The 14,484-nt window shown below is 45.5% G+C and overlaps 1 protein-coding gene across 7 annotated transcripts in view; it reads left to right on the plus strand.

The window, feature by feature from the left end:
- Positions 1 to 14,484, plus strand: part of SCN8A (sodium voltage-gated channel alpha subunit 8) — a 177,710-nt gene that overhangs the window by 151,853 nt on the left and 11,373 nt on the right. For 5 of the 7 annotated variants that reach the window (XM_032348254.1, XM_032348253.1, XM_032348255.1 and 2 more), the window contains 4 exons: positions 4,698 to 4,820; positions 10,685 to 10,969; positions 12,864 to 12,917; positions 13,425 to 13,562. In XM_032348254.1, coding sequence (XP_032204145.1) covers positions 4,698 to 4,820; positions 10,685 to 10,969; positions 12,864 to 12,917; positions 13,425 to 13,562 — 600 coding nt within the window. The remainder of the gene's footprint in view (positions 1 to 4,697; positions 4,821 to 10,684; positions 10,970 to 12,863; positions 12,918 to 13,424; positions 13,563 to 14,484) is intronic. The other 2 variants (XM_032348257.1, XM_032348256.1) reach the window with 1 other exon arrangement.

The following is a 14,484-nucleotide window of genomic DNA, read 5'->3' on the forward strand; positions in this document are numbered from 1 at the left end:
ACGAGAATCCTTTTCTCCTCCAGGTACCAAGACCATTTCCAAGGCTTGCCGGCCATCACCTACTGTCTTATTTTTCAGGGTGGAAGCTGCATCTTCTCTGATCGTTTCTCACCCCACAAGCCCTTGTTCCTTGTTGGCTTTTCTAACTGTGATGAATGCTTCTTATTCTGTGTAATCACTAAAGCTCTTTTCTTCTAGCCAAATCAGCATTCGAAAGAAAGGGTGAATGGGAATTTCAGGACCAGGGCCAGTGGAGAATTCACTTCCTGCTGAGCTGAGCGCTAAGTGCCAAGCAAGCGGAGTGTTTGGAGGCTGGTTGGGTACATATAGAATGCAGGTTTCCTCAGCCGTATAGTAAACCATCTAGAGCATGCCTCTAGGATCCGGAATGGAACAGCATGGACGCCTCTGTCAGATAATGGGAGCCCAGCACTCCGCACCAGTGATCTCTGCTCTAGAACACATTCCTGTTCCTGTAAATGTCTGTGACTTCTGACTTCCATGGTTAATGATGACTCCTTCCAGGGGATGTCACTCTGCTCCTATTTGCATTCCCTTTTCAGAAACCCGGCCTTTAGGGAGATGCCCAGATGAGGTGAGGAAGTCATCCCCTGCCCTTAAAGTGAGCCAAACAGGTACTGCCCCAGAAGGCGGCAACCGGAGGCCGTCCTGGCAGATTTCAGCACTCCTGTCAGCAGCCGCCACTAGTGCCTTCTGATGGAAGGGCTCCACCTCCCACAGATGGAAGGCTCGAGCTCTAAGAATGAAGGAGTGGGCTTGGGGTATGGCCCAGAGAATAAAGGGACACTGAGCCCACTCTCTTTCACAGAAGAGGACCCCCTGGTACCCAAATAAGCTGATAAAAGCATTGAGGGTTGTGCACATTAGCATTTATTTAGCAAACATTTTCATTCCCTTTTATACTAGGTGGCAGAGAAACAGAAAATATGAGACAGACACAGAGCAAGCATTTATCCATAACCTCCTCAGCTTGAGGGCATTGCTGGATTCTTACATTGCCATGAGTCCTGACAGTGGTTCCTCAGAACTCCTCAGTACCGGTTATTAGTCAACAAATAGAAGTCAAACACCATTCTGTGTGTAGAGCTATCCCCGAAGCTGCAGTGAGCCATGAGGGGCATGCAGGTATGACCCCAGCTCCTTAGGCACTCACACCAGTTTGCAGGACTCCTCGGGGTTGGCTCCACCCTTGCTGGGCCTGGCTCCAGCATTCTGGGAACAGGGCTCTCCTGGGACCCTCCCATTCACTGGCTTCTCTTGGACACAACAGTGCATTTAGTATCAGATGTTTACTGAGCACCCAAGCTCCCGCCAGGAGTTGTGAGGGATACAGAGAGTAGAAGACGTGGACACTTCTCTCTAAGGGCCTGCAAGGCTGAGACATGTATGCAAACAATCGCCGTATAAAGCAGCATGCGCTAAGGGGTAAGAGGCCCCAGTCTGTCCCTTGGCTGCACCGCCAGCCACTCCTGAGTTGTGAATGGGGAAGAAGGCTCACATGCACCTGCACAGCTGGAACCATCCGAGTTTTTTGCTGTCATGTGCCCTTGGCATTCTGGGACATCCAGTGGGTGTAAATTTTAGGTCCCACTCTAGCTCCACCTCTGAGAGAAGCTCTTCTTTCTATCTCATTCCCCAGTGACTAGATGTCTGAATCTGTTATTCGTCACCATGTTTGTTTCCCTAATGGATTCTCCTTCCTCTGTGTTATCCCTTAAAGCTGCTAAGAAGATTTTTTAACAATCAAGTGGATAATCCCGACAACCTCCAAGGTTAATTCTCTTTGGTTACAAGCCATGTAATTCCCAAACAGAGACAATGTTTCATTTTGCTCAGGTCCTTGGCTGCAGTGGAGACATTGTCCTGTAGAAGAGTTTTGTCAACTTTCCCCCAGGGAAATTTATCCCCTTATATCAAGAGGTTAACCAGCATATCAGTTCCAGGGACGGGAACTTTCAGAGACCACACATCCTGAATTCAGACTATGACAAACATTCTCCATTTGAAAATGTTCACATCATTTGGAAAAAGTCACCTAGTGTCTCCCTTTTTTCTCTATTCCTGTAGCCATTGATACCCTGAATTTTTACTTCCCCTCAACTCCTTTCTTTTTTCCAGGTTTGATTCTTTCCTTGAAGTATACTTTCAGCAATGAGCTGGTTACCTCCGGTGAAGGTTTAGCATGGGGACTCAGGATTATCAGAGCACCCTCAGCTGCTAAGCACTAGCCCACATAGGCTCCTTGCTGACCCTGTCTTGGGAGATCTTGGCTAGATTGATCAGCTGAGCAGCATGGTATCTCAGCACCATTTAGAGCCAAGCCAGGGAGCAGCATCTGCACCTTCATCCTTCTTCCCACCCCAGGCCTCTTTGTAATCAGACTAACCCACTGCCCTGAAGAGCTGGAGTGTCCCTGCCACGTGCGGGGCCTATTGTGCATGCCATCGCCCCTCAAAGCTTAGTGTTTGGCCGTCTTTACTTGGCATAGTTTCTCAGGGTAAGGTTGACTCAGGGGTATTTGATCTCAGGCACTTGGTGAAGATGGGAAAGCTCACCTTCAGATATGCCTATTAAGGTCTCACCAAGAATCTGGCAATTGTAGATTATTTGGGGTTAAGAGTTGACTGTACTTGGCAATCATAGGCAAAACACACCTCCATCTAGAGTCTTAACTGAGAATGATAAAGGGAGGGGAAATGATTGGTTGGTGCTACTGTTTCCACAGAAAGCTTTTGAGACCCTTGTTTTAGACAAAAAATGAACTCTGAAGCATGTACCCCTCAAAGAACAGGAGTAAATCGGGCAGGCTTTAATTCCAGATCTAGGAAGACTGCCTAGGACTCTAGGGAAGATATCTTCACTGATGGATTTTGAGTCCATGCACCCCTTTTAAAAATTGAAATCCTTGAAAAAAAATTGAAATCCTTGAGCATGCTCATCCCTTTCTCTCACTAGGTCACAGACATTCCACTTCTGCCTCCTGCCAGTCCTCCTGCTTCATTATAAAAAGAAAAGAACTTATTTTTTAAAATGTTTCGTACAGTTCTGAGACACAGACTCAAAGAATTAAAGCCCTCAGCTAGAGATAAAAAACAGCAAGTGAAACTGAGTTGTAGATTGTTTCCATTTTTCTCCTCTAAATTTGCTTTAAAATATCAATGTAGGCCAAGCAGATCTGTAACCATCACTTTCTAGTAGAGGGAACTTAAGAATGACCTATGGGAATATCCTAACCTATCCCAGAATTTGTGGTGCAGTACACGGCAAAGACTGCTCCAAGAAACCCAGAGCCCAGACTACCAGGATTCGATTGGCTAAAGGTAGTTCCCTTGGTGGGAACTCCGGTCAGGCCTCTCAGGTCGGGCCCAGGCAGCCCCAGATATAGTTGGCATCCGGTGTTAAGGGACCACATGGGAACTGCTCTGAGAGCTCTGGTAGGACAAAGTGAGTTTGGCTCTGGAAGAGCAGGAAGGCATTTAACCATCATGACTCCAGGCCTGGAGACCTTCAGGCTTCTCCCCAGCAGGGTGATACAGTCAACTCCGGATTGTTCTGATACCGATAACCGTCTCTTGGGATATTGTCGTTTTACCTGCCAGTCGGGGATGTGACCTCTCTGTGGAATAAGGAGCTCTGGCCTGGAAACCAGGAGTTTCCAGGGTCTCTATTTCTGGCTCCAGAACTGCCAGTGTGACACCCGGCAGAGTCTTGTGTAGGGGGCTCAGTGTCCTTATCTGTGAGTACAATTTTTAAAATTGCTCTAAGTTTATCCTTCCAGCTGTTTTTCTAACGATGAGAGTAGGTGGTCCAGGAAAGAACAGACCTGAGGCCAGTTCATTCTGAGCTGTTTCTGGAGAGAAAGAATGGGGTTGATAAGGAGAAGTACAGGTTCAGTTTTCAGGCCCACCCAAGTTCTTATGAAGGCGTCTGGTTGTAGTTCAGAGACGGAAGGATTATTATAGTTGAAAGTGAGAGACGGAAGACTTGCTTAAGGGGGTTCTCGTGGAGCCAAAACTGTCTAGAAATTGCTTCCTTTGGTTCTTGCCTTCTTGGGAACGGCAAAGCCAGCTGTGGCGCTTACTGGATACATTTCCTTTGTTGACGTAGTAACTCATCGCGTTCTCCGGCAAATGGTTTCTTGTCAACCAGGAGCAAGAGAGCTTGTCCCTGTTGGAAATCCATGGTGAATGAGCTGAGGAGGGGGCGGCTTGTGTGGAGTGTGTGTATTTATCTGTATTCTTTTCCATAGGTACCATTAAATTTGTCTGGCTTAATTTAATGGCAACTTCTGGGAGCTGCAGAGGCTGTAAAGGGCGAGGGTAAGGTTTTTGTCATCTGTTCAGGCTCCTCTCCTTCCACTGGAACGTCCTCATTCCCCCTCTCCCTTCAGCCTCTTCCCTTTGCCAACCTTATGTATGTTCTACCGCCTCCTCTCGATTTTCTCCTCCCCCTTGTGTTTTTTCTTCTGCCTCTCAACCTCCTTTCCTTTCAGGTCGTTTGAGTCCAAGTTGAAGTAGGCAGCTGGTGTTACCCACTCTCTCTCTCCCTGGGGGGCCCAATCTGTGTAATCAGTGCTAGGGGCTTTATTCTAACACTCTGGAACCTCTTTTCTTGTTTTTCTTTGTTTTGTTTTGTTTCCTTTTTTGTTTTTGTTTTTCTCTTCTGTTTCCGTGTAGGTCTCTTTAGTCAGCCTTATAGCTAATGCCCTGGGCTACTCGGAACTAGGTGCCATAAAGTCCCTTAGGACCCTAAGAGCTTTGAGACCCTTAAGAGCCTTATCACGATTTGAAGGGATGAGGGTAAGATACTAAGAGCAGCTGATCCTTCTGCATGCCGATGGAAACTGTTTACGCATGCTAGAACTGATCACATGGTGGGAAGATCATTCAGACACGATCTGTGATGCAGCTGCTGATTTGATCCTCCACTCTCTCCCCGCACCTGCCCCGTGCGAGGGGATCGCATCAAGCTGCCTCATCACATTAATATGGGCCCCGCCCCAACAGCGTGCCATCGCAGAACATGTTAACGCTGGCTATTCTCATTTGGCCTGGCTTACCTGTAGCACTCGGGGCGGCTTTCTGGGCTGTTGATTTAATAGGGAGAATCACCAGGTGCAAAGAAGGGGAATTGTAACCCGCGGCCCCACTGAAAAGCAGAGACCGCAGGCAGGGCTAGTGCCGGGTAGGGTATCGGCCAGGTGGGGGCTGTGGCCGTGCCGTCACTGAGAACGCAGCAGAGAAGGGGCTAGAAGACATGACGGCAGGCCTGGAATTGGGAACGGAGCAGAATTTGGCATGGCCCTGGGAAAAGAAATGCTTTTCTTTCTATTCTGATTCCTCTTATTGCACCTTGTTGTTCTCAGCCCAGTCCCATAAGGACTGGCAGCCTCTGTCTGATAGCAAAGCTTTCCTCCTCACCCCCTACCCCTCTGCCCACGCTATATGGTCCCCTATCCTGACACCGCAAAATAACAATCAGGTATGACGCCAGATGACTTCTCCACTAGTTCTGAAATTTCCTGACACCTGCTATTCCTGCTTTGGTGATACTCCACCCAGATCCAAACAGGGCAAGGTGCTGTCACCCTGCCAACTTAGAAACACAAGGCTCCCTCTTTTGGTGCCCTTTTGCTGTCTCTGTTGGTTAAAAAAAAAAAAAAGTGCATGTGTGTGCATGTGCATGTGCACACACACACATGCTAAAAAGTCAATTTCCTAAAATCAAGTGGGCAACTGTCTTTTAGTGGTAATAGTTGTCCCGTGGTAACAGAGAGGTCTGTTATACTTAACGAGACCAAGAAAACTCATTTCCATTCAGATGTTGAATACATGCAGGAGAGCAAACCGAGGATATGTTTTTAAATGTGCAAACATCAGAATGTAGGAATGAAAATTAAATGGTTACAGTGGCCCCCAGGAAGCAAGACTGAGTGGAGGAACTAGGTACCAGGACAGTGCTGCTTCATCCATTCCTCATCTGTGGTCCCTGGGCACTGTTCCACAAACAACCCCCAGTTGGACAGGAAGGTGAAAACTTCACTGCACCTCGGGAATTGTGTTTTGTTAGTTTCTTGAGACAAATGCTTTTCGCCACCAGTTGCATCTCTGCTGTAGCACAGTCACGGTTCGGTTTACTGCATATCAGCTTTCTGCAACCCGCGTGAAACCATCTGCAGGAAAGTCAGGTCCACGGCAGCACAGACTGCTTTCAATTTAAAAAAACAAAGAAAAACTTGGGAGTCTAACTCTTTCTCCCAGAGATCAGAGAGATGTTGGAATAAGTGCAGGGAGGTCACTGTAAGGCACAAGCTAGACTGAAGGAGAGAGAGTATCCCACAGACGACTCTGCGCTCTCAGTCATTAGGCATGGGATTACCGTGCTCTCCCTTTTTCAGAAAGGGGTAGTGAAACTTTTTTCCTAAATCCTATCAGTTCTGTTTAGAGCATTGATCACCTATGTTGGTGACTGAAGCTGAGGAGTAGAAGAAGGCTGGTGGAGACAGTACTGGGCACACTGTAGCCACCTCCATAGCCTGTGCTCCTCCCCACCCCTCGGGGGTGATCCCAAACCTCCTAAAGCCAGACTGGTAGTACCTGAAGAAAGCCCAAGAAAAAACGCCCAGCTGACACTTGCTCTACATTTCTCCACCGGGAGTCTTGTTCCTGCCAGTCCCTGCCCTTGGCGGAAGTCGTCCTTGGTAACCAGCCGGGGCTGATTTGTTCATGCCGGGGTTATTTGCCTCCCCTGGACTCAGGGGCCCTTAGGGTGGCCACACCTCTTCCCTCCAGCCCTACCCCCTTTCCCCACCTTCCCTTGGGCTCACCAATTCCATTCCCCAAAACTTCTGGTTGCCAACCTGCAAGTAGCTCAGGGACCCAGAGGCCCAGAAGAGGTGATCAGAGCAGAGAGGCATAAACTTTTCCTTGAAAAAGCATGAGGAAGTGAAACCTCTACATCGAGGTTTTTTCCAACAAAAATAACATAAGGGAAAACCAGTTTGAACCAAAAGCCAGGATTTGGAACAATGAGTGTTCAGGAAGGGAAGGTCTGGTAGAGGAGTGGCCCTTGGTTTGGTTGTCTCTGGTCAGCTGACAGCACTGACCGCTCCTGGCTGGGCAGAGGAGAGGGCTAAGGACCCTGTGCAGCTGCTTCCCAGCCCCTCCCTGAAAGCGTAGCTGCTGGAAGGAAAGATTGAATCCGCCTGAGCTAACAGTCAGCTTCCCGGCGATAAACAGCATTAGGTACATACATTTTATTTCAAGGTTACTTTTCTCCGGGCCCATATGTTTTCCATTTTGTGGTTTGGATTCTTATGTACACCAACACCCAGCGCTTACCCTTAGAAAAACACTAGCTAGGAACCCTTCACAAACTGAAGACCATCAATGCAGGCAGGCTCGACTGTCACTGTGCTGCTCCAGTGGTAGGCTCAGACCTCCGTTTGGGAGGGAACATCCAGCCCTAGCCTGTCCTGGGACACTGACTTCCGTTCTTCCTCTCCTTCCTCAAACCAAACACTGGAAAATTGAAGCACTCATGCAATTATTGGCAAAGGAACACTTAATGTAGTTCTTTGCTTTTCTCTCCTCCATAGTAATCTTCATTTAAAGATTTCGCTGTGCTTTTAAATTTTTGAGGGTATATAATGCTATGAAACATGCATGCCTTTTTGTTGATTGTCAGTACATAGTTGTCCATTAAAGCCATGTTCCCTCTGCCAGATATTAAAAGCTATTTGACAGATTTTATAGCATTTAATGAACAGTAGTGTTCTAGACCTTATGAGAAGACAATGCTCTAAGAATTCATATCCATTGGAATTTTTCCATCAGCTAAGTGATTTGAAGCAATCATTAAGTATAAATGTCCATTGAAAAAAATAATTTTGTAGATTGCTAGACCCAAGCTTTGAGTAATATTTCTATACCTAATTTTGAACAATGAATTTTATCATAACTAAAAGCAATGTAGAATAACTTGAGAGTTATTAGGGACCAATTCATGAACTGATTGCCTGTGGAAACTTGAATTACCATTTGCACTACCTATGGTGTGAGAGTTCAAGAAAGCACGGTTTTTTGCCCTTTGGTTGCTGAGAATGTCAGCCCAATGATGATTATATATGGAGCACAATTAAACAATTTTCACTGTTTCACAATTTTCACATTATTAACTAGTATCTATAGCCAGGAAGAATTATTAGTAAATTTCATGAGCTGTTTACTGTTCTGTTCATAAAGCTAGGCTAAGAAGTTTTTCTTTGATTATAATTAATCAGAAGTGCATTTACATCATATAAGGACATTGGATTTTCATGTTCTACATATCAGAGAACAAGGCCCGTGAATACTTTCATGTATTGATTCTTTCGATCAGCTCTACACGTATAAAAGTAGGAAGAGGTCACTTAGTTAATTAGCTAATTATTCTTCCCTGCTATAAATATTACCCCATATTCAACTGTAACATGTAACCCTATCCAGGACAGGTTATACTGGACTAAAATAATCAGAAGAGTTCCCAGAGGAGGAACTGAACTGAGATAAAAAGAAACATTTCTAGGTTTCAGATCTTTTGGGGCCTGCTTCCCCATTGCACACTTAGATGGTCTAATAGAAGGTCATGATCTCTCCCCTAAGCTCTGCTGCAAAATACTGTCACATAGACTTGATCTTTTGAATCTTGGTAATCTACTCTCTTATTGTCAGAGAAATGATTATTCCATTTGTGGATCATCCTCCTTTTGCCTGTTCTTTTGCACATTTCATTGCTTTCTGGTGCTCCACCAAAGGGTGAGCAACTGTAGAATGAGGAGGTAAAATTCAAATCTGATCACTGGACACATTTGGTAACATCAGTCAATCAATCAATCAATCAATTAACCATTCTCCAAAATAACATGGAGGATTTTCCAGATTTCAGGTATTCCGGCTTTCCTCCATCAAAGTAATGAACAGTTGAAGGATAATCATTTACACCAAAGACAGCTATTAAATCTAGAAGAGATTTCTTGGTCTAAGAATTAAGAAATAACTACCTCTCAATCTAAAGGCCTTCATATATAAATTGGGGAAACACAAAACTAATATTTTAATCTAAAGAATGACTCCTTCGCAGAATATCATTGCCTTCTCTATATAGGACAGAACAGCTCTTCTCAACCCCGTTTTCCCGCCAGTGATATTGCAGTGTAAGGCCAGAACAGAAGATAAGGAAAACGCGAGCCCAAGTCGGGCTCAAACAGAGCCCAGAGCCGCCCCCTGGCGTTCCTCCCACAGCACAGCCCTGTGGGCCCTTTTGACGCTATGCATATTGGCAGTGTGTGTGTGTCCTGCCTCTTCTCCACACTGAAAAACTGATGCCGCAGCATGGTGATACTTCTCACCTCCTCTAACAAAACATTAGAAAGCTGCATTTATACCCATGGTTTTTATTTTTAACTCCATGTTAATTTTCCTAGGATATTAGAGAAAGGAAGACACAGTCTTCCCACGTTATAGGGTTACCTTTCTGGGCCTTAGCAGTCCCACTTAAGACAACAGCAAGTGAGGATCAGGGCAGAATGAACACCAGCCTCATTTTCTGTGCCAATCCTGCCACCGCGTCCCCAAATGCTATTTTTGTAAGCCCTTTGAACTCCTCTACGGAAAATCGCCGTCACAGTAGAAGTGTTATCTAGCTACTCTCACCTATAGTGTGAATCAAAATTGAAATTAAAAACAACCCAGAAAGTTTGATTCCTGAATTTTTCCCTTTGCTTTTTTTTTTTCCCATTCCCAAGCTTACCTACAGTCAGTGATTTTTAACAATATGCCGGTTTGGGGGTTTCAAGACCAGTGATATAACCCAGAACTTTCCAGAAAACATAAGGCATTCCTATTCCTAATACATTGTGAAGAGTAGAGTCCAGCCCTGGATTGACATCAGTCAGCATTAGCCAAACGGGGACAACTCTTACATTCAGAAGCCTACAAAGTCAGAAGAGAGGGGGAAAAAAAAAAAAGGCTGAAGAAGAATAATGAACCTTGAGTGAAAAATACGTCTGTTCAAATTTTATTTTATTCTGTTTGGTAGAGGGAATATAGCTTTTTTTTTTTTTTTTTCTCTTGAGCCTGCAAAATATGCATGCTCAGCTATTGCCTGAAATAAGATAACTGGCCTTGCATAAAAGAGACTTTGTGTACCATTGACTGATTCCCTGCTAACCCCAAAGGGTAGTTCTCTGTGATTTTGAACAATCCTACCTTGTTTTGCAGAGGGGGGAATGTCTGTTGATAGGCAACTGGTGAGCTTGAAATCAGATTTCCCCCACGGGGGTTATGTTTTATGAGCTGGCAAGGAGGGAGACAAGACTAAATAATTTTTTCAGTCCCAGGTTGGAGCCTGGCGGGGAGAAGACCTAGGTCAACTGGGGCAGGGAAATTCGTGTTAGATGAAATAAATATTAAGGAATTTACTAGTATTCCTCAAAATATTCTTTAGAGATTTAGAAAATGCTGGTCCTACTTGTGGATCCATCCAGCTACTGTAATTCCAAAGGGGGCATAACGTTTTTATAGTCAAAACAAGCCACGCAGTATCATTCCCCTCCTGGAAATCAAAAGACTATGCTTGCCCGTACTTCCTCCCAACACTCAGCAACCTCCCCCTTCCAATGCAGGTGGTGGTGAATGCCTTGGTGGGCGCCATCCCCTCCATCATGAATGTGCTGCTGGTGTGTCTCATCTTCTGGCTGATTTTCAGCATCATGGGAGTTAACCTGTTTGCGGGGAAGTACCACTACTGCTTTAATGAGACCTCTGAAATCCGATTTGAAATTGAAGATGTCAACAATAAAACTGAGTGCGAAAAGCTCATGGAGGGGAACAACACAGAAATCAGGTGGAAGAATGTGAAGATCAACTTTGACAACGTCGGTGCGGGCTACCTGGCACTTCTTCAAGTGGTAAGTGTTGCCGTTTTTGCCAGTCCTGGGGAATTCCGACAGCTGGCGGAATCACGTTTGGTTCCTTCTCATTCCTATCTCCAGAATCAGGGTTACTCCTTATGGGCCACAGAGAACAATGTCCTTTCCCAATCCAGTTCCAGGGAGACACCTTTCCTGAGAATTCCTGAATTCTCCAAGACCTCACTCAAGGGGGGTCGGGGGGAATCTCTCCCAATGCTCAGGACAGAGTTCTGCTCAGCAACAAATTGATTCCTGCAGTGTAAAAAAGTTGCAGAGAGATCACCGTCTCTCTCCAGGGCAAAGTATGTATTTAAAGAGAACGGGGGTGGGGAGAAGAAGGTAAGTGCATAGACACCAACCACACCAACAGAATGGGAATTCTGATTTAGCAGAATAATCCTATATAACAACCACACTAAGTTAACTAAAGAGAACAATATGGCAGTGCTAGGATGCTGCCACTCATGTCAGCCCAACCCAGAGAAAGTTCTCAAATTAACTTGTCACATTAAGAAAGGATTTATTTTAATTATGTAGCATACCATCATGTCTAGTTTTATCTTTGACTCTCACCAATTTTTTGGAATGTTTGACAAGACAGTAGGATGCAATGAAAGCTCTTAGGCTTTGGAGTCAGATGTAGGTTTGAGCCGTACTGCGATGTTTATTGCATATGTAACCTTGGACAAATGACTCAACTTCCCCACGTCTGTTTCTTCATCTGTTAAATGTTGGTGATAATACTTTGCACTGTTGCTAAGAGGAGCCCTAATAATTTTTTAAAATTTCTTAGAACAATGCCTGGCACACAGCAGTGCTTGATTAATGGTATTTTGCTATATGTATTTTTGTTACTAATACAACCGTGCCTGCATCATATAGTCCTTGGGAGGACTGAATGCCATAATGTAGGTGAAGCTCTCAACTTGACCTTACAGATAGGAAGCACTTACTGTTAGCTAGCACTGTTAGCTAGTAGATGACAAAGTTGATAGAATGAGTTTTATCCTACTCCAGAGTCTTTTGTTGTTTTATCCCAGTTGGAGAAACGGGACCCGCAAATTAAATCTGATTTGGAGCACCTCCAGGAGACCAATACACGTCAATCAGCCAGTTAGACACTGTATTCACAGAGTCCCCACCTCACACAAGGTGCTGTGTGTTGGCACTACTAGGGCCACCTGACATATAAAGAACCACCCGTGCCCTAAAAAAACTTTGAATCTGGTTGAATAAATAAAACAAATGGGACAAAAAGAAAACGGAGAACACTGAATTGCTAACCACTATTTGTTTCCAAAATCAGAGGTTTAGTAGATGGAAAGACAGTGCAGTTAGGAAGGGCTGTCTGGGATGAAGGCAGGATTGCCATTACTGTAGGCAATCCTAGGATGGGGAAAGTTCTGGCTTTGTGGCCTTGTGGCCTTGTGTTTTTGGTTTTGGTTTTTTTTGTTTTTTTTTTTTTAACTGCAACTTAGAAATTTTCAGACCCCCATAGCTTATTTAACACCATGGTAAAAAATGACTCGTGGGTGGTTGGTTATGTTCTCGGTAGCCTCAGTAGATTCCTGGCACTCGTTCATAAATACAAGTTCGCCCGAGCATTGGGCAATCTTCTCGGGCCCGTTTTAAAGATCTTTTATGAAAGTATTGATCCAGCTACCATTGTCAACATGTTTCTCTGCCAAACTTTGATGTTATTTCCAGGGACTTAGACAAAGCCCCCTTGGGACCTGTGTTAACTAACAGAAAATTCTAGGTCCAAATGAGACCACACCCAAACTCAGTCCTGTGTTCACAACCAACCTGAGCCTGGCCTCTGTGACCCCTGCCTAGACTCCCACCCCCTGCCCCCAATAGGCACAGTCTAATGACTGACTCTGTTTGCCAGGCAACCTTCAAAGGCTGGATGGACATCATGTATGCAGCTGTAGATTCCCGAAAGGTAAGGATACACCTGGCAAAACCACAACTTTGAGAGAAGGCTAGAAAGCAAGCAGCATGGCAGCGAAAGAACGGGTTAGGACGCGTATTGCTGGTTTGATTGATTATAGGTCAGTTTCCTTCTCTCAGTCATCATGTTTTTACACCAGCTCGGGATGATCAGGCTGTTGGTTTTGACCTGGCCCCAGAGGAGCCATCTCTTCTTCCTGCTGACCCAAGAGTGGCTCCTAGCTGCCCTATGTCCCCTCCCCCTGGCCTCGTCATTTGCATAGTCTCCACCAAAGTCTCTACTCTCCGTTTGCATAGTCGCGGCAGGGCGGGGCCTGCTGGCCTGGAGGATGACCCGAACAGACAGAAAGTAGCGCTCCCTCTGCCCAGCTTGTGCAACAGCTCCAGTGGGTGGTTATGGCTGGTGGTAAGGGCATGTCAGATCGCCCACCTCATCCCACCCCCACCCTCACCTCCCAGGAGCTGATTCTCTTCTTTCCTCTCCGATCCTTTTTGACAGCCCGACGAGCAGCCTAAGTATGAGGACAACATCTACATGTACATCTACTTTGTCATCTTCATCATCTTCGGCTCCTTCTTCACCCTGAACCTGTTCATTGGTGTCATCATTGATAACTTCAATCAACAAAAGAAAAAGATAGGTTTCCTCCCCTCACTGCCAGCGGCCAGAGCTCAACGCAGATGAGAGACACTCTGTCCCTATCTCTAGAAAGAAAATGCCTTTCTTTCTCTAAAATCCTTATTATCACCTCCCTGTGGCCGTGGCCCCACTATACATTAGTGCCATCAACTCTTTCAGGGGCGGGGGGGTGGGGCCTGGATTGCACAGAGTGTGCTTTACCACGTTTCCTAGGCCAAACTAACAATGTCCTAATACCTAATGTACTAGCAGTTCTTGAGGTCTTTGCTGGGTGTGGCTTCCCGCCGGGGGGAGGCAGATCAGAGAGGGCCTAGTGATAGGGGTGAAAAGGACAGCAGCATCTGAATAACTGTAGCAAGAAGTAGAAAGTTTCATGACTGATGGGAATCTCTGGGCACCACTAGCAAACTGGGATTTGAGAGACCATCCTTGGAAAGTTCACTTCCTGCCTTGTTCCAGGTGGTTAACAATTTTTCCTAAACAAACTGAAGCACTCACTCTCGTCATCCATTGTAGAAGTCATATCTGTGTCAAGGACCTCCCCGTGTTGTTTTCTTATACCAGGATTTCTGAATTTTTAATGTTGGAAATAAATGGGCCTATAACTAGGACCTGAAAATCCTTTCGTTTTAAAATGTTCTTCTTTAGACTTCTGTTATGGAAAGCAGGTCCCCAAAAAATGTGTGAACCAGGAAGATTCAACTATCTTCAGCATCACAGCTCTCAAGTGTGCCCTTCCCTGAGGGTCCACAGTGGGGCAGTCCATTTCCTTCGTGCCTAGCCGCTGGTGGACCTCAGGAATTTCAAGCTGAGGATGAAGGCTGGTGTTTCTTTGAATTAGAATAGTTGTCCTAGGTCTTACCTCATTATGGGCCAACTATTAACTTAACTGACCTCTGGAAAGGTCAGAGGGTCAGGC

The sequence above is a fragment of the Mustela erminea genome, chromosome 6 (assembly GCF_009829155.1).
Source record: "Mustela erminea isolate mMusErm1 chromosome 6, mMusErm1.Pri, whole genome shotgun sequence".
NCBI lineage: Eukaryota > Metazoa > Chordata > Mammalia > Carnivora > Mustelidae > Mustela > Mustela erminea.